At 47.3% G+C, this 19,176-nt stretch overlaps 1 protein-coding gene and 1 long non-coding RNA gene across 2 annotated transcripts in view; both read left to right on the top strand.

Moving 5' to 3' along the window:
- The first annotated feature begins 3,397 nt into the window (after positions 1 to 3,397).
- Positions 3,398 to 4,965, top strand: LOC139047525 (uncharacterized). Its single transcript, XR_011507196.1, has 3 exons — positions 3,398 to 3,586; positions 4,424 to 4,535; positions 4,718 to 4,965. It is a non-coding gene; the product is annotated as an uncharacterized lncRNA (long non-coding RNA).
- Positions 4,966 to 13,177: 8,212 nt separating this feature from the next.
- Positions 13,178 to 19,176, top strand: part of LOC135899685 (uncharacterized) — a 58,838-nt gene continuing 52,839 nt past the window's right edge. The window contains exon 1 of the mRNA XM_065429009.2: positions 13,178 to 14,881. Within this exon, the coding sequence (XP_065285081.1) occupies positions 13,830 to 14,881 (1,052 nt within the window). The 5' untranslated portion in view covers positions 13,178 to 13,829. The remainder of the gene's footprint in view (positions 14,882 to 19,176) is intronic.

The following is a 19,176-nucleotide window of genomic DNA, read 5'->3' as shown; positions in this document are numbered from 1 at the left end:
CATTATTGCAAGGAAGGGACACAGAGTGGGACTGGGTTAAGACAAGATCATGATGTCATAATTATCTTGCAGCAAAGGTGTGGCGGGCCATTGGCTACACCGATAGTGACGTCGTTTCTCTCTAGCAGCAGAGCGCGCGTGCAGAAGTCTCTCTCAGACTTCCCTATAGGTTCAAAAATGTGTCCCTGTATTTAATTAAATGAAATGTGCAGCCCCGGTGTGTCACTTGGTAACTACAGTGCATAACTGAGTCATAAACATTATGATTAACGCATTACAAAACACAAATGCGTAACATAATTAAGAAAGACTTCGATGGACCACCTGGATTAACACAACGAACCGCTGCTCATTGCACTTTCGAAGATGGTGATCTTGCAAAGTGCGATGTGTGGCATTACAAATAAACAACGTGATAAACCCAAGCCAAACATGTGCATAACCTCATTAAGAAACACAGACATAACCAATAATATAGAAAGACTTGAATAAGCCATTGGAATTAACCCAGTTATAAACACCGGGGCCGCACATTTCGGCTTTGCTGGTTTACCGTCTGTACAGGGTGCATGGGCAGTAACTTTTTCTGTTATTGTTTGTTAAGTATTGTATAATGTTGAGCCAGTAAAACACGTTGGGCTAGTTGGTGCAATGTAGTGGTACTGCTTTTTTTGCTGGTTTTTTTCTTATTGTGCCCTTCTTCCTTTTGTAACAACTTTTTTATTCCCCCTTGCATAATACTCCAACCTTGCAGCCTGAGAGGTATATAAATAAATAAGTACATAAGCACGTCATTCATTCATCTGCATACACCTCGCACCATTCCTTGCTCAACAAACGTCACTGTGTTGATGTCTCCCAGCGTGCATCTACATTAACTGCCGTTTGCGTTTCGGTATGGTTTGTGAACAGTGTAATGCATAAAGATTACATGACATTAAGGTTGTGACCTATGCGGTACATAAGCAAACCTTGCAAAAGATGACAAGTTGGATTGTTGAAAATAAGACAAATTGTATATATCGCAGTTACTTTAACAGCATTTAATTGACCACTTGACAAAAACTTCACTTCGCATAGATTACAACACGTACACTGAATCTGCAGTTTTCTTTTTTGCTTATTAATGCAGTCGTTACTGCATGGCCACATTGTAGATTTGAAAACAAAGTGAAATAAATTTGTTTGTTGCAGTATAACAATATGTGTAGATCACTGCGATTGTAACCCCAGAACTTAATACAAACATGCACACTATAGGACGCAGACAAATGTTCAGGACAAATTTCAGAATGTTTGCATCCTGATACTTATGAAAGTGAACGGTTTCATTCCATGGCTGTCAATGAGAGGGAGAGAGAAAACTTAATTGTCTTCGTGGAACAAAAACGCATTGATAAGCTTAGACATATAGTAATTGCTTAACACTTTCGAAATGAATAATTATAGCTTGCTATCAACATTGAAGCAGCCATTCAACAGCAAGAAAAGGAATAAGTTTTTCCAGCTCTGAACATTGAATTGCAGGAAATGCAAGCAGGCATAAAATTCTGTCAATGTAATGTTTAGGAATACCAAATTGGAATAAACATTGAGGCTTGCATTTGTACTTTCTCTGGCTGAGCAATCTAGTTTGAAATGACTCCCATAAGCATGTGGTAACAGTGTTGATCTAATACAGGTTAAACGCATGACTAGCTTAAGAAATCTGGATGATTGCTATAAATTACAGTGAAGAAACTATAATATCTAATAACATTAATAATATAATAATATTTATTTCCACAAAACAGGCTAACCGTGAGAGGCGTGCGAGGCTGAGCAGAAAGCTGAAAAATTCTACGGCAAGTGCGCCTGCCGTGGCCCTACGATCCTGCATTATGAATAGCGCGTACTGACATGGTCCTCTTGTTAGAAGTTCCGAGTATACTACCAGCGCGAGACACGGGACAACAAAGTGGACGAGAAGCGTGTCTTTTAGAATGCTATGTTACAACGTACAGGTTTCAACAAAAGTGACGGTAACTGCTCGAAACATTTGATGCGTCGGCTTTTGCGGCTTTAGAAATATTGAGAGGGGGCTCCCATATATATATTCGCAGCGCAAGCACGGCGATGGACGAACCAGGCTGGCGCTAAGGTTGAATTTCACAACACAATTTTCATTCCACGTCGTAATCACAGAGATCGTTTGAGGCTTCGTGCAGGGGCACACGCGGGCGTTCGGGTTGGTGCTTCTTGTTGCGTTTGGCGTAAGAATATGGCTAGTAGCAGGCACCACATATGCGCAATCACGGGCAATATACACGCATCATTTCTTCAGAAGCTGGCGCTGAGCACGGGTAGCTCGAGGATCTTGTTGGGCTGACACGACAACTTCGTGGCAGCCGAATTCCGAATACTGCATATACGGTGAGGGTAGCTATATGAACTTGTCGATAGGTCATCTTGCAGATTGTTGTAGCACAGGCAGAACGAAACGGTCATAGAACGTAGATAAGACAACACACATCGCTGAACCACCTGCGAACAGCTGTTTACGTGCGCGATGTCGCACTGAACTATAGTAACCGCCGTCGCGCACCCCAAGACAAATCTTAACTAACGTTTTTAAATAAGTAAACGTACATATTATTTGCTTATAATCAAAAGAAGTCAATAATATTATAGTGTAAACGTGTTATTCACTACAATAAAAGAATTATGCAGCGTATGCCACGAAACCTGGCACTAAGCAACCCTGGGCGTCGCACCAGTCGCACTGTTGAAATCGCAATCATGTGAAATGAGCCCTCTAAAAATCGCATTGCGACGCGTGCGACAGCACCGATTTTCGTCGTTGCAGTCGCAGCATGTGAAACAGCCTCTACCCGAACGACGCGCATGCGCCATGTAAACAGCTGTTCGCCGCGGCGAAGTTGCGCTCCCGGACGCACAGATGGCGCCAGCCTCGAGCTGCGCGCGCACGCCGAACTCTAGAGGAAGCAAATTTCTTGCACCCCTGGCGCGGGCCCCGTACACTCTCAAGTTCAACTAATGGCCACAGAGGGCGAAAAAATCGACCGCGCGCCGCTGCTAACAAAGCCGACCTAGTAGCATCACCTCGGGATTCGTTCGTTAGTTCCAACATTTCCCGGTAGAGGCGTCGTAATAAGCGCAATTTTATCTTACAAACTTTCTCTTACAATTACCGAAGCATTTTCTTTTACATAAAAACAGGGCAAAATTATCATTGCTAATTAGATATTGTACTCTTTGTTAGTAAGTTTATTGTTTCTTCGCCATTATGAACGCAAATAGCGTTCAGCATCATCGATCTTTCACGTGACCTCTGGCCTGGATTTAAAATTTTTACCGGTATTTCCGAGTGCACGGCGGCACGGATTCATTCGTTCGTACACTCAAGACTGGTTGCTTCTTTGTTTCTAAAACTAGTTTCTTGCGCTTCTATGTAACTTGGGGTGAAGTTACGTGTTTGCAAGCGGACATGTAAGCCCGGCAGTTGGGTTTCGGTCGTGAGCCATTCGGAACAGGTCTGCATCGAAACGGGAGCTGGATTTTGCTGCGGCTGACAACGGCAATAACGGTGAGTCGTTTAACACCGCTGCTTCAATCGTTATATAATATCTGTCTCATTACCTTCCAGGCGGGCACAAGTTAACGAACTAGATCCTGCATTACATATGGGCAGTGAGGATCTCAGTTGCTGTTTCCTAAATAAACCTTTACTTGCGAGGCTGTCGTTTGGTTTACACACACAACCAGGAAAGAAAGAGCGATATCGAAACGCGCGTCTCATTTTTCATGTTATTGTAGCCGTGGTTGTAGGTGACTGAGTAGCCTTATCAATATACAGATTAAACTTTTTTTCGAGTCGGCCGGCAACGTCTTTCGTCCACAAAACCGAATAATCCTTTGGTAAAATGAAGTGAAAGTACAGAATTTAATGTATTAAACAGTTGCAAGCATGATACCCATATTTCGTACTTGTTGGTTCCAAATGTTCTTGCTGTTCAGATTGGTTTACCGTAGGGCATTTATTTTTGCAGTAGTGAAGCGGTGCATCACGTTCGTGGAGAAAAATAATGCATCAGTTCTAATAGCTTCATGACTTTCATGCATTTGCTTGAGTAACTAGCAGTGTGATCACTTCTAGAGCATAAATGAACCCACAAATGTTCTCATTTGTGATCTTAATAGTACTTGCGCTGTTGACATGCATTGTAGTTAGGCAGACATCAATTTTATGGGCAATAGCAATATTTATTTAACATGCTGCTTAAGCACCCTAGAATAGACAGTGTACATTTGCATGTGTTCTGTAGTCGCAAATCATTACAACATATATGTCACACCTTTTTGCATTTCATATTGCAAAACTTTGCTTTTTCAATTTCTGATTCAGTCAAAATTTCTGTTCCAGACATGCAGTAATGAGGACGGCACCAGTATAAAGCAACACACTCCACGCACTAAACAGAAGCTGCTGCCTGCTACGACAAGGTCATTGTGTGGACATTGGCTACTACTACAAGGTAAACAACATATGGTTCAGAAATAAATATGTTTGATCTATGCTGTATTGGCTTGCCGTTTGCAGCAGATATGAATGTTTGTTCATATATATGGTTCAGTATAATTGGTTCGAACATATAAAACCCACATAAATTTGGCTAATCTGTGCTATATCTCACGTGTCACCGTTTTGCCCCAACAGAGTCTATGCCAAGCACATCTTGGTCATCACAGGAGCTCCTATCTGCACCAACAGGAAGGGGCTGGAGCCGAATTTGCTAGGCTTTTACACCAAGAACAAAGAAGCACATGCACAAGAATATGGATGAGATATCAAGTCTGCAAAGGACTGTGTTAAGACTGCAAAGAGCTTCAGCCACCATTCCACCAGCATGGACATTTGGCTGAGTCATCCAAGTAACTCAAAAAGGACTTTCTAGAAATTCTTCGTCTTCAGATGCACCTGCAACATCTGACCAAGCACGGACGACGCTGGCCAAAAGATTGAGTTTCATCAGTTCGTCCTTAATCAGCTTCCAAGCCATGTTAATTCCGTTTGTGCGAAGTGTAATTTTTCTTCTATAAATGCAAGCTTTCTCATTGCCCATTTTTGTTAGAGGTTATTCATCCTCATCCAAATATAAAGGTCAACCTTTATATTTGGATATTTCGCTGATACTTAATACCAGTCACTGTCTAGCAGCCTAACATATCTGTAGCAGTATCTTCTAGTGTATGTTGTCATGCGCAATTACTCTCCTGAAATAGCTGATGCAGCATCGGCATGCGTCTTGCATTAACCTATGCACATGTGCTATGCACCATTTTACTTTTCTTGGTGTTTTTAGCCTTCAATGCTTGCAGAGCAGAGTGGCTTCTCTCTTGAATTTAAGCTTTCTCATTTTCCATATTCCTAGTCTCGTTGATGATTGCTCCTCTTCCTTGATAGCCTGGGTCTTTGTGCAAGCTACAGTGAAGTGATTGATTGCAGAATCTGGTTTTGCTGCCACACTTGGTTGTGGTAACTGTGTTACAGATGTGGGGGCCTGGTCAGTTGCATTGGTAAGCAGTCCCTCGAGGTAAGCATTTGCTCCTGCAGTCCGCAAAGCGACATAGACTCCCAGTATACACGCACCGTAACTGGTGCGCCCCGTTCGTTCTGGCCTGCTGCAGCCATGGGCAAATTGTTCTTGTGGCCTACCTCGGCCATGATTTGCTCAAAACGGAGACCAGCATATGTGCTTACATGGTTCGAAGTGTATGAAGTTGATAGCCGTATGGGTGGAAAGGCCCGCAAGAATGGCTGCCGAAGGTGATGCCCACAAAAGCGACTTGTCCACATTGCGACAAAGTGGGACACAAAGTGTGAGCCACACATAGCGGCCCCCGAAAGAAAATAAATGTGCAGGTTGGAAAGGAGTTAACGCTAAAATGCCGGGTAGTCCATGTCGCTGTGTTGGTTGCGGCAGCAGATGCCTGCGTCACCTGATTGCTTCGCAATGGAAGTTGCTCATCTTCAACGGCAACTGTTGGTTCAAACAGGTGCAAGGCTCTGTCCAATCTGTTTGTACCGCAGGTTGTCGCTCGTTACCAGACCACCACATGTGACAAAGGCAAGCATTATGCCTGTAAGATGGTTCGTAGCCAATGTATAATGTATTGTCAACCTCAAGCGGTGACTGATCGCCGTTTAATTTTGCTGTTATGTCACTTGGTTACGGTCGCAGTTTTATGTTTTTCGAATATTGCTGCCTGGTCGGTTGCACTGGGAAGCAGCCTCTCGAAGTAAGAATTTGATCCTGCAGTCTGCACAGCGACATAGACTCCCAATTTACGCACACCGTGATTCGTGCTCCCCGTTCACCCTTTCCTGCTGCAGCCATGGGCAAATTGTGCCTCTGGCCTTTCTCGGCCGCGATTAGGCATGAACGGAGACCAGCATAAGTGCTTACATGGTCGGACGTGTATGAAGTTGGGTGGAAAGGCCCGCAAAAGTGGCCGATGAAGGTGATGCCCACGAAAGCGACTTGTCCATATTGAGACAATGTGGGACACCAAGTGTGAGCCACACATTAGCGGCCTCCAAAAGAAAAGAAACATGCAGGCTGGAAAGGAGTCAATGCTAAAATGATGGGTAGTCCATGTCGCTGTGTAGGCTGCGGCAGCAGATGCCTGCGTCACCCGACTGCTTTGCACTGCAAGTTGCTCATCTTTAACAGCGACTGTCGCCGCAAACAGGTGGGACACTCTGTCCAATCTGTTTCTGCTGCTGGTTGTTGCTCGTTAGTAGACTACCACGTGCGACGAAGTCGGGCACTACGCCTGTAGGTAGGCAGCTCAATGTACCCTAAGAGACCCGTGTATGTGAATGCTCACTGTTGTCATATAGTTCGTCGCCAATGTATAACGTATTGTCAGAACCTCATGCGGTGACTGATTGCTGTTTAATTTTGCTGTTATGTCACTTGGTTATGGTCGCAGTGTTATGTTTTTAGAATATTGCGGCCTGGTCGGTTGCACTGGGAAGCAGTCTCTCGAAGTAAGCATTCGCTCCTGCAGTCTGCACAGCGACATAGACTCCCAATTTACGCACACCGTGATTCGTGCTCCCCGTTCACCCTTTCCTGCTGCAGCCATGGGCAAATTGTGCCTCTGGCCTTTCTCGGCCGCGATTAGGCATGAACGGAGACCAGCATAAGTGCTTACATGGTCGGACGTGTATGAAGTTGGGTGGAAAGGCCCGCAAAAGTGGCCGATGAAGGTGATGCCCACGAAAGCGACTTGTCCATATTGAGACAATGTGGGACACCAAGTGTGAGCCACACATTAGCGGCCTCCAAAAGAAAAGAAACATGCAGGCTGGAAAGGAGTCAATGCTAAAATGATGGGTAGTCCATGTCGCTGTGTAGGCTGCGGCAGCAGATGCCTGCGTCACCCGACTGCTTTGCACTGCAAGTTGCTCATCTTTAACAGCGACTGTCGCCGCAAACAGGTGGGACACTCTGTCCAATCTGTTTCTGCTGCTGGTTGTTGCTCGTTAGTAGACCACCACGTGCGACGAAGTCGGGCACTACGCCTGTAGGTAGGCAGCTCAATGTACCCTAAGAGACCCGTGTATGTGAATGCTCACTGTTGCCATATGGTTCGTCGCCAATGTATGATGTATTGTCTGAACCTCATGCGGTGACTGATTGCTGTTTAATTTTGCTGTTATGTCACTTGATTATGGTCGCAGTGTTATGTTTTTCGAATATTGCGGCCTGGTCGGTTGAACTGGGAAGCAGCCTCTCGTAGTAAGAATTTGATCCTGCAGTCTGCACAGCGACATAGACTCCCAATTTACGCACACCGTGATTCGTGCTCCCCATTCACCCTTTCCTGCTGCAGCCATGGGCAAATTGTGCCTCTGGCCTTTCTCGGCCGCGATTAGGCATGAACGGAGACCAGCATAAGTGCTTACATGGTCAGACCTGTATGAAGTTGGGTGGAAAGGCCCGCAAAAGTGGCTGATGAAGGTGATGCCCACGAAAGCGACTTGTCCATATTGAGACAATGTGGGACACCAAGTGTGAGCCACACATTAGCGGCCTCCAAAAGAAAGAAACATGCAGGCTGGAAAGGTGTCAATGCTAAAATGATGGGTAGTCCATGTCACTGTGTAGGCTGCGGCAGCAGATGCCTGCGTCACCCGACTGCTTTGCACTGCAAATTGCTCATCTTTAACAGCGACTGTCGGCGCAAACAGGCGGGACACTCTGTCCAATCTGTTTCTGCTGCTGGTTGTTGCTCGTTAGTAGACTACCACGTGCGACGAAGTCGGGCACTACGCCTGTAGGTAGGCAGCTCAATGTACCCTAAGAGACCCGTGTATGTGAATGCTCACTGTTGTCATATAGTTCGTCGCCAATGTATAACGTATTGTCAGAACCTCATGCGGTGACTGATTGCTGTTTAATTTTGCTGTTATGTCACTTGGTTATGGTCGCAGTGTTATGTTTTTAGAATATTGCGGCCTGGTCGGTTGCACTGGGAAGCAGTCTCTCGAAGTAAGCATTCGCTCCTGCAGCCTGCACAGCGACATAGACTCCCAATTTTCATGCACCGTGATTCGTGCTCCCCGTTCGCGCTTTCCTGCTGCAGCAATGGGCATATTGTGCCTCTGGCCTTTCTCGGCCGCGATTAGGCATGAACGGAGACCAGCATACGTGCTTACATAGTCCGATGCGTATGAAGTTGATAGCTACATGGGTGGAAAGGCCCGCAAAAGTAGCTGATGGAGGCGATGCCCACGAAAGCGACTTGTCCATAGCGAGACAATGTGAGACCCCAAGTGTGAGCCACACATTAGCGGCCCCCGAAAGAAAAGAAACGTGCAGGTTGGAAAGGAGTGAACGGCTAAAATCTGGGGTAGCCCATGTCGCTGTGTAGGCTGCGGCAGCAGATGCCTGCGTCTCCCGATTGCTTCGCAATGCAATTTGGGCATTTTTAACGGCGACTGTCGCTGCAAATAAGTGGCACACTCTGTCCAATATGTTTCCGCTGCTGGTTCTTGCTCGTTAACCTGACCACCACGTGCGACGACGACGGTGAGCCGTTTACGAGCTCGCGTCAATGATTCCAGCGTATCTCGACATGAAAGTTTTATTTCTGCTATTGCACGAGGATGTACACTGCTTGTCTTCTGCCAATAAAGTCGCGCGTTCTGTTCACTCACTTGTGGCTTGTTTGTATGGGCGTCAGTAGAGGCTCTTGGCAATTAGAACGCACCAGCTAAGCGGCAGCGAAGGCATTGAGGCATGCCGCATAGCCTGCAGGGCAAGCACGGCACGTACCAGCGTACGCGACCGGCAAAAAACGGCCATATTGAATTTTGCGCTAAAAAAAAAAGTTTGCACTTCCGCTTCCGGATTGAGCAACGTCATCTGGCGTCCCCGAAAGTTAGTTCCATGCGCTGCCGCTGCTTATTTTCGAACCACTGCCAAAGGTACAGTTTCCCTTCTCTAAAGTTGTTCTTTATTCTATGGCGTCGCTAGCGCAGCGTATCCGACTTCGCCTGCCGCGGCCTGGCGCGCCGAGAACGCCGGACTATATCTTGGCCTTATCTTGCCCTTCAGAGTCTAAGCCCAACGGGAAGGCAGCATCCTCGGACTAGCTGCTGCTCGGTCCACGGATAAAACGAGCCACAGAGGGAGCGTAATCACGTGATCTGCGATCTTTCGAAGCGCGCGCGCCGGTTACGGAGGCAGCCATCTCTTGCTTCCTACTTTGATGATCGCGAAACTTCGGAGCGCGTTGAAAAATTACCGCCTCTTGGGAAAACATCGAACTGCTTAGAAAATAGAAATGTACTTCTCCTTCACGTCCGATAGCGCAGTGTGTCCGTGAGCGGCAAGGAAGGTCTCGAAGGTGGCGTTTCAAGCCATCGTTAGCGGGCTAACGTTGACCAATGGGTGCGGTACGGAAAGAGTTAAAAGCCAAGCACGCCCGCGCCAACAATGATGCAGTAAGCTATTAGCCACAATAAAATTTTAAGGGAAAAGGTCGAGGCAAGTCAAAAGGAATTTCAAATGATGTGGGTGAAAAAGTTCTAGTAATGACACTTTTAGTGTGTTGGCGGGGGGAGGTTTGGCATCGCTGGGGGGGGGGGGGGGAGGGAGGAGGATGCCCACCCCGGAAATCTCTGGAGGGGGCTCGGCCTCCGGAGCACCCCCCCTCCCGCCCCCGTGGTCGGCGCCTATGGCTCATACATACACACAAAAAAAGACAGAGAATGTTTCTCTGCGCTGTTATTTTTAAAAGGACGTACGTATTAATACATGTATGGTAGTCGTATGAAATTCAAGATGTTTTCTTACACAAGTATATATATACCGGGTGCGTCAGGTATTTCAGAATAAAGTTACGCCCAGACGCAGACAGACCCAGATACTGGATACAGATAATTTATGTCTATTTAACGTTGTCTACAGGTGGCCATGCATCCAGTGAATGTCATAATTCAATGAAACCGCCCAGAGCAGCAAAGACTCCACACGCTGCCGAAACCGACCGCAGCCTGTGATGAGGTGTGTCTTCGGAACATTCGCAATTGCATCAACACTAGCTCCCCTGAGAGCCTCAAGGGTGTTGTGTGGGTGCCTATTGGACTCCCTCCCAACTACGCCCCATACGTAGTAGTCCGGTGGGTTGAGATCTGGGGAGCTGGGAGGCCAGATGCTCGGAGTAACGCGGTCGTGGACGTTTTCGACCACCCATTCTTGCGTGGCATATGGGCTGTGCGGGATAGTGCAAGTCGTGCTGGAAAACATACGGCCTCTCACGTGCTACATCGGCTATTCAGGGCTTCAAAACCGTGTTCAATATTTCATTGTAAGCAACAGCGTTAACTCTGGCACCTTGGAGAAAAAAATGTGGAGGCATCACGTCCCCTTCACTGCTCACGACAGCCAGGACCATCACTGACGCTGGAAATTTTGTGCGCATGACAGTTGGAACATCCTCGGGGCCTTTGCGCAGCCACCGATCATTTTTACGGTTCAGCTTCTGGTCCTGGACGAAGTTCCAGGTGGTCAGGTGGTTCTCCTTAGTTTTCTCAGACAAGAACTGTCATCTCCGCATAGCTTAAGACTTGTATCGAAGGCCCTTATGGACCTCACGTCTGACAGTGGCCTCGTCAACCTCCACTTCCTTGGCGAGGGCTCTTATCGACTTGCCAGGGTCTTCATCAATGATAACTTGGACACGAATAATAAATTCTGGTGTCCTAAGAGCGTCATAAGGCTGGCAATGTCGTTTATATTGTGAAACAGCGTCCACATCACCCTTGGCAGCCTCCAGTTCCTTCCGAACTTTGAACACGAAGGGTCAGGCAACTTTCAAGAATGTTGCGATCTCCGAATCAGGGTGTCCTACAGACAAGGACACGATAACTGCGTGCCTCTTCATTTGCTGGGTTAGCCAAAGTTCTGCCATGGTTACCTGCAGCAAAAAAGTATTTGCAGCTATTACGTACATAGAGGATGGGGGTCACGAAATGTGTGTTCTCAAATACTTGCCGCACCCTGTATATATATTCACAAAGTGTTATCAGAAGTACAGGATGCATACGTGAATATCTTGGGAAATATCTACAAAGATTCCACATGTGCCTTGGTTCTTCGCCAGAAAAGTAGAAGGTTACCTATTAAGAAAGGGGTCAGGCAAGGAGACACTCTCAAAACGACAGAAAGCTGAGCTAGTTGGTAAGGATTCATTATGCAGAAAGGTATTCAGTAGCCTAATGATGGAAGTACGTGCGTGAGTCAGCCTTCGATTACTTTACATAAGGAAGTGATTAAGTGCCTTAACAGCTATCTCCACGTAGACCGGCACATCTACCCGACTGACATGTGGTGATACCATCCCTGAGCTTGTTGTTGTTGTTGTAGCCTGTGGCACGTGTGTCTCCTACCCATGATGGGGGATTGGCCAAGAAATGGGTGGATTATTCCAAAATAATATAGAGCATAAATTGCGCAGATGAGTTTTGTGTCTTCTTTCTCCTTTTCGCCTCAGTGCTCCCTTCAGTTCATAGTCGGCGTTCGTGTTGTCCACTTGTCTTCTCTTGTGTCCTGTCTGCACGCCTCACCTTTCTGCATAATGAGACAGTCTCTCCAATGCTATTCAGTGCATGCTTAGCAGAAGTGTTCAAGCTATTAGATTGGGGTGGCTTAGGAGTGAGGATCAACGGCGAATATCTCGGCAGCCTTCGTTTCGCAGATGAAATTGTCTTGTTCAGCAACACCCCAGATGAACTGCAACAAATGGTTGAAGGCCTCAACCGAGAAAGCGCAAGAGTGGTGTTGAAGATTAATATACTGAAGACAAAGGTAATGCTCAGTAGTCTAGTGGAGCGTTAGAGTTGCACCATGGGTGCCAAGGAAAGTGAAGCGTTGCTGAGGACAGCAGAAAATTAGGTGGGGTGATGAAATTAGGGAATTTACAGGTGCAAGTTGGAATCACCTAGTGCAAGATAGTGGTAATTGCAAATCGCTGGGAGAAGCCTTCGTCCTGCAGTGGACAAAGAAATAGGCTGATTCTGATGACAATTCACCTAACATGCTGCTCTGCAAAAAATTGCATATAGGGGAAGAAAGGTCCTGGAGGAAGGTTGACAGAGGGATAGGAAACAAAATTAGACATATAGAAAGAAATGGTCGAAATTTTGCAATCTTACTTAACCGCAGCTATAGTAACTGTCCTAAGCAATGAAGGCACAAAATCTTGGTTAGTCTTGACTGTTAATAAAAAAAAGAGTTGATCAGATGAAATGGTTCCGGAGTTAGGAAGCAAATCTGTCGATTCAATATGCTACTGAAAGATGAAGTTTAGCTATTTGCTCTCTGATGGGGGGGGGGGGGGGGGGCTGGAGGGTCGAGGGGAGGGGGGCAAGGCCAGTGAACCAACTAGCAGTCACCCTTTCCCCAGCTGCTTGTGAAGACGATGAGACAGTTTATTATTTCTTGTTAGTCTGTCATCATTTTTAATCCTTACGGGAAAACATTTGAGAAAGGATAACCGTTTCGTCAACTTCAAATGCATTTCTAAATTTCTTACATATATATTTTCACTGCGAGCCTCCTCTCTTTGATGACATATAGATACTTACTCGGCTGTTGAACAATTTCTATTTGTTTCGGGGCAATTTTCTTGTTAAATCTTTAGTTCGTTATAATGTGTTTTATTCCTTTTAATATTCCTCAAACGTGCCCATAGTTTACTTGAAAATTCAAAAAGTAATCTTTTAATTTCATCCCAATCTTGTCAAATTCTCCATAGTGGGTACGCGCCACCAGAAGAGGAAAACCAAATCGAACTGGTCACTGTCCACACCTAATCTAGTCAAGTAAGGCGGCACTGTTAGCGTCGCTCTCGCGGACCGGTGCTCAAGGAGCCGCACCGACGTCCTTCGTGACTGCACCCAGCAAGAAATACGGCAAGGAAAACGGCGTCCCGCGACAAGTTTACCCAGAAGCACCGAGCACTGCCCTGCCGTAGGCACACCGAAGTTACGTACGGCGGCCACTGAGCTCTGCTAGCATTCCCGCGAGATTCCCTAGGTATCCGGTTGTCGCCAGTCTGTGCAGAAGTGACGCAGTCATCACCCTCGAAGCTCTAGCACTCATCTTCCGAGGCTGCCTGCGAAGCAGAGAGGTTTGCCGGCCATTGGTTGCCATAGCTGTTTCAGGCTCTGCGGCACAATACCGGAAGGACAGCGGAAAAGACCGCCAGTGTCGCCGAAAGCATCACGTCCAAGTCGTTCTCGAGGAGCGCACATGGAGGTCCGGAAACCACGAGAGGCGTCGATTCAATCAACAGCGACCACTCCCCGATCGCAGAGCGCCAAAAAGGGCACTTTGTCCAAATCACCCGAGTGCAGCAGGCCGCGTAAAGTGGGTGAGGGAGCAACCAAGTCACCCGAGGAAAGGAAAGACTCACCAGGCACAATGCGAGCCGGCTCTCAGTCACCGGCGAGGAAGGGACGGAGTTCACGGGTTACCGAGGAAAGGTCGCCTGGCTGCAACAGCGACAAGCGCAGCGCAACCACTACACCGACGCGGGCCATTTTGCGAGGCTCCCCGCCGCCGGCAGGAGACCCCAAATCGCCACTGGCCAAGGCACGGGGTCCACAGACTGCCAAGAGGGACAACGCGCGGTCGCGTGGGAAGAGTAGCTCGCGAGACGTTCCAGAAGCGTCGCTCTCGCCGACCGGCGCGCAAGGACCTGCGCCGGCAGGAGACCCCAAATCGCCACTGGCCAAGGCACGGGGTCCACAGACTGCCAAGAGGGACAACGCGCGGTCGCGTGGGAAGAGTAGCTCGCGAGACGTTTCAGTAGCGTCGCTCTCGCCGACCGGCGCGCAAGGACCCGCGCCGACGTCGTTCGTGACTGCACCCAGCAAGGAATACGGCAACGAAAAAGGCGTCTCGAGATTGTCAAGCCGCACACGGGGCGCTACCGCCGCGACAAGTTTACCCAGAAGCACTGAGCAGTGCCCTGCCGGAGGCACACCGACGTTGTCCACGGTGGCCACTGAGCTCTTGCATTCGAAGCCTCGCGGTACGGAAGGTTTGGAATCCCGTGGTCGAGGCTTGAGTACCGTGTCACCGCGAGGCGTCAGCTCTAAGCAAGGGTCACATGACAGCAGAGAGCCCCAGGCTGCGCTCGCCACTTCACGGTCGGCCCGAGGAAACCAGAAATCGCGTGACGCGAAGCCCACGTCGACTTCACCGCGACGGAGCGTCGTCGGCAAAGGTCAAGTGACCGGCGGCCGTAGCAGTTCCCAGGATGCTAAGCCTGCCTCGTCGACACCAGTGCGCAAGGACAGGTGAAGGTTTTTACAAACGCCTGTTCAATCATCAGATTTAGGCAGTCAGTAGGGATAGTTGGTGAATTAAGAAGGAGGCACGCGGTAAGATGGGGCGTATAATCCGGCGAACTATTATATCAGCAGTCTTGTTCAATGAATTCCATAAAAAAATTCTACAGATACCAACAGTCGGAGGAGGCGGAGAAATTTGCAGGCGGAATTCGGAATCGGCTATCGCAAGACTGGGGTAAGCGGAGATCGCGGGGAGAGGCCTTCGTCCTGCAGTAGACATAAAAATAAGCTGCTGCTGCTGCTGCTGATAATGATAATACAGAAAATACCTAAATCTTTAACGCCACAGTGGGTACTGACGCAAAAGAAGAAGACAAGAGAAAAAGAAATACGGTAACAGCTCACAACTTCGTTGCGCGAAACAAATGCAATGAAGTAACTTCGAAAATCCACATTTTATACTAGAGCACGGCACGGGTCTAAGCTTAGCCAGGGTCCGTGTGCATGGCTACTGATCAGATATATATATATATATATATATATATAACTTGCAGATTGCACCGTATGCGCTAGCCTCACGTTCCCGGGGTCTACCAGCTGCAGCGCGCCTAAGCAATAAAAGACCGAAATCTTTAAATTAAATTATAGGGTTTTACTTTCCAAAACCACTTTCTGATTATGAAGCACGCCATAGTGTGGGACTCCGGAAATTTCAACCACCTAGGATTTTTTAACGTGCACCTAAATCTATGTACGCGGGTGTTTTCGCATTTCGCCCCCATCGAAATGCGGCGCCGCCGTGGCCGGGATTCGATCCCGCGACCTCGTGCTCAGCAGCGCAACGCCATAGCCACTGGTCAACCACGCCGGACAACGAAATCTTCGTTTCCGCCGTGGGACCATCGGTGATCTGGTCCATTGCCATGGGTGCTGTTATTTTTCCGCTGGTGCGCGTACGTTTACCTTGATCGTGCGATTTAGTCCTATGACGTCATTTAGAATGAGAATATACATGTACACATATAGAAACAGGCGAATTCCACGAGCACACAGCATAAAATAAACGCACAAGTAGAAAGATACACCCGCTGCGTTAGCGCTAAAATAATATAGTAGTCGGAGTTGGCTTTGTGCAACCGCAAAAGTGGTAATAGGGAAGTGGTTTGAAGAGCGGTTTCTTGCATAATTGAGTTTTCCTTACGCGGAAGCAATGTTAATTTTTGCGATAGTATATGGACACTCCAGGCGCATTTCTGCCGTCGCCCTGAGGTTCCGCATGAGTGAAAGCCTGTGAGGGTGAGCCGGCGAACGCGGCCCGGTTGCGTGCCCTCTCCTGTAGCGCGCGAAGCGAGGGGCTGAGGGGAGGGAGGAGGGACGTTCTTCTACGGCAGCTCCTACGGTGCCTCAATGTCCTCCTCGCCCACCGCTTCGTACAGAGTGGAGTCTACTACGGCGTTGGCCACGCGAATCGCGGACGCCGTAGTAGAAGCTATGGCGAACGCTGTACGGACGCGTTGCCGGTGCTCGTGTGTCTTCAAAGCGATCTGCGACGTGGCTAAAGTGCGCGCCCGCGCGTGCCTCATCTTCGAAGGGATCTGCGATGTTAGCAGAGTGCGCGCAGTGCCGGTGGCTTCGTATGCGCTGTGCTTTCGATGTTTTGTTCGCGCTGAAGCGAGACGTGCAGGAAGGTCAATTCGCCTTGCTGCTGCCGCGATTCCTCACTCCAGAATTTTCACAGCGAGTTTCCGCGCTCATCGAGCGAGATGTGTTTATGTTTACCTGTGCGCACGTGACACCGCGCTGGTTAATTTAGTTAAAACACGTTCATGGGCTAGTTGGTTTTAATCCTCAATAGAATGTGTAAGCGCGATTGAACAAGGACGTAGAAAGAATCAAACACGCAAAGACAGCGCTATCTCTGTGTGTATGTTTCTTTCTACGTCATCGTTGAGTCAAGCTTACATATTCTATCATTGTTAATTTTGTTAGTAGGTGAATGTTTACAGTTTATACGGCCGATAAAACTACTATCCTTACTTGGTACAGCCATCTACTAACTTACTATCGCAATCGGTACTTCACCTTTCGGTCGGAACTGCGAATTTATTGTGAGAGAGAAAAGTAGAACTTCATCTGTTTTTATATTTTGTTTGCTAAGGCATACTAAAGTAGGGTACAACTTAATATAACATCAGTTGGCAACCAAGGCCCACGGACCGCGTGGGGTTGTGTTACTCTGCCAGCCAATCACAAGAGCAAACAAAATCGTCGTCATGCGTCCTTTTCAAAATGGCGACGTACTTGATAGCTCCGGAGCGTCTGCTGTTCTTGAAGAGTCTCTTCATCGGCGGAAGCTTTGAGGTGTGCAACAGACATGGACAAAGTGTATGGAGTCTGAGCATTTAATTCTTGAAAAGCCCGCGGTGCAGTTCATTTCACTGCCGAGTCCGTTTTATTACTCATGAAACTTCACTGCGTGAAACTTGACAATAAATATTGTCAAGTTTGCGCCCATTTTCTTTCCTTTCTTGACCCGTCCTCGCGTAGTTAATCCAAAAGTTAATATGAACGAACCAACAAGCCCAGCTAGAAACCATTCTTGACAACTAAATAGTTGCAGCGAGCGAGACAGTATTTTCGACGCCCTAGCAGTTCTTTACTTTCCACCCTAAAGCCAGGTCTCTTCGTATTGATCGTGCGTGTTATCAGCCGTTCGTAAATATTTTTTTTTTTTAGCGAGAAGTGCTGTTGATCGAAGACTCAACCTAAATTCAGTTGTACCCGTGCGGTCATCGCGTCATAAAGTATATACCTTTAAGGTCAGTCTCTCTCTCTCTCTCTCTCTCTCTCTATATATATATATATATATATATATATATATATATATATATATAATTATATAAATATATATATATATATATATACATACATACATTCCTGTTTGGCCAGTACCACTGAAGAACCGCTGTCGGCTTGCTGGCCTGCTTTCCGAACTGGCCGTTGGCGTTGCGGACGTCCTTTTGAGATAGGATAATTGTCAAGCATTATCAATAGGCACAAAATTTTTCGGCTCGGTTTCATGATTTCTGGGCTCTGTGCAACGGTGAACGCTGTCGTTGAGGGCTGACTTGGTTGCTGAGCCCGAGGATGGGAAAAGCCACCTAGAAAACTAGGTTGGCGTTGGGATGGGTGCGATCCCAGCCGTGGCTACCGTGTTTCGACGGAAGCGAAACGCGAGGTGGCTGTATACTGTGCAACGTCAGTGCACGTTAAAGAATCCCAGATGGTAGGAGTTATTCCATAGCCCTCCACTGAGCCGTCTCTCATTAGCAATGTGTCGATTTCGTCACTTATCCAATGTCACGAAGAAGTCACGAGCTGTGTTTGAAGATATGAGAGCGAGATATGAGAATATGAATATGAGATATGAGATATGAATATGAGAATAGAATATGAGATATGAGATATGAGATAAGAGACTGTGCAATTATTTTATGCCTAGCTAAACTGTCTTTGTACAGCCTTGAGCAGAATCATCCTAAAGTTTGTGTAACCATAATTGCGCAGGTCAAATGTTTGATGCACTCTTGCAGTAAAGAGCAAGAAGTTGGTTTCGGTAACCACGAGCATTAAATGGTGGAGAGTTCGTTTCAAATGTCTTGGGTGCATGTCTGATTCATACGCTACCCAAAGATTGCCTTACATTAAGCTCACACATCATGTTACTGCAACTGGCAATGCAGCTATGAAACTGTGCACTGCGTCTCTCATAGCTCATGTGCAGCTTTCGTAGGTTATATACACCGCATACCATACCATGCATAACAGTAAGCGCAGACGTTCATAGAAGCAGCAAATGCCATAGGCGTACCATCCTTGATTAGGATTTGCCATGAACAAAGTACCGTAAAAGTAACTGCACTGTTGCGCATTCAGAAATCAAGCTGCATGTGCAAATACATTTGCAAAGTTCTTGTGTCCAAGATGGGTGCTTGGTTGAGCTGCACTGGGCTGGTATAAACAGGCAATATTTAATGAATCAGATATTGTAACAAAAGTTTTTTTTATGTAGAGTATCATTATATAGCAGTCCACGAGGCATTGTTGCTGGGTCAGCTTTTCACCGTTGTTCATGTTAACTTAGTGTTGTGGCAAGACATCTTTGAGACACAGGCTATACTCGCGGACAACTTTCTGTGGCAATGAAGGGAAAGCTACGGGCGCGCGGCTGCTTCACATGTATTACGGCGCCAAGTAGTCCGCCAGCGTTTGGCAGTGCTTTTGGTTGCTCGGAACAGACG

The sequence above is a fragment of the Dermacentor albipictus genome, chromosome 7 (assembly GCF_038994185.2).
Source record: "Dermacentor albipictus isolate Rhodes 1998 colony chromosome 7, USDA_Dalb.pri_finalv2, whole genome shotgun sequence".
NCBI classification, from domain to species: Eukaryota; Metazoa; Arthropoda; class Arachnida; order Ixodida; family Ixodidae; genus Dermacentor; species Dermacentor albipictus.
The sequence above is the reverse complement of the archived record's forward strand: the minus strand, read 5'-3'. Positions and strand labels throughout refer to the sequence as shown.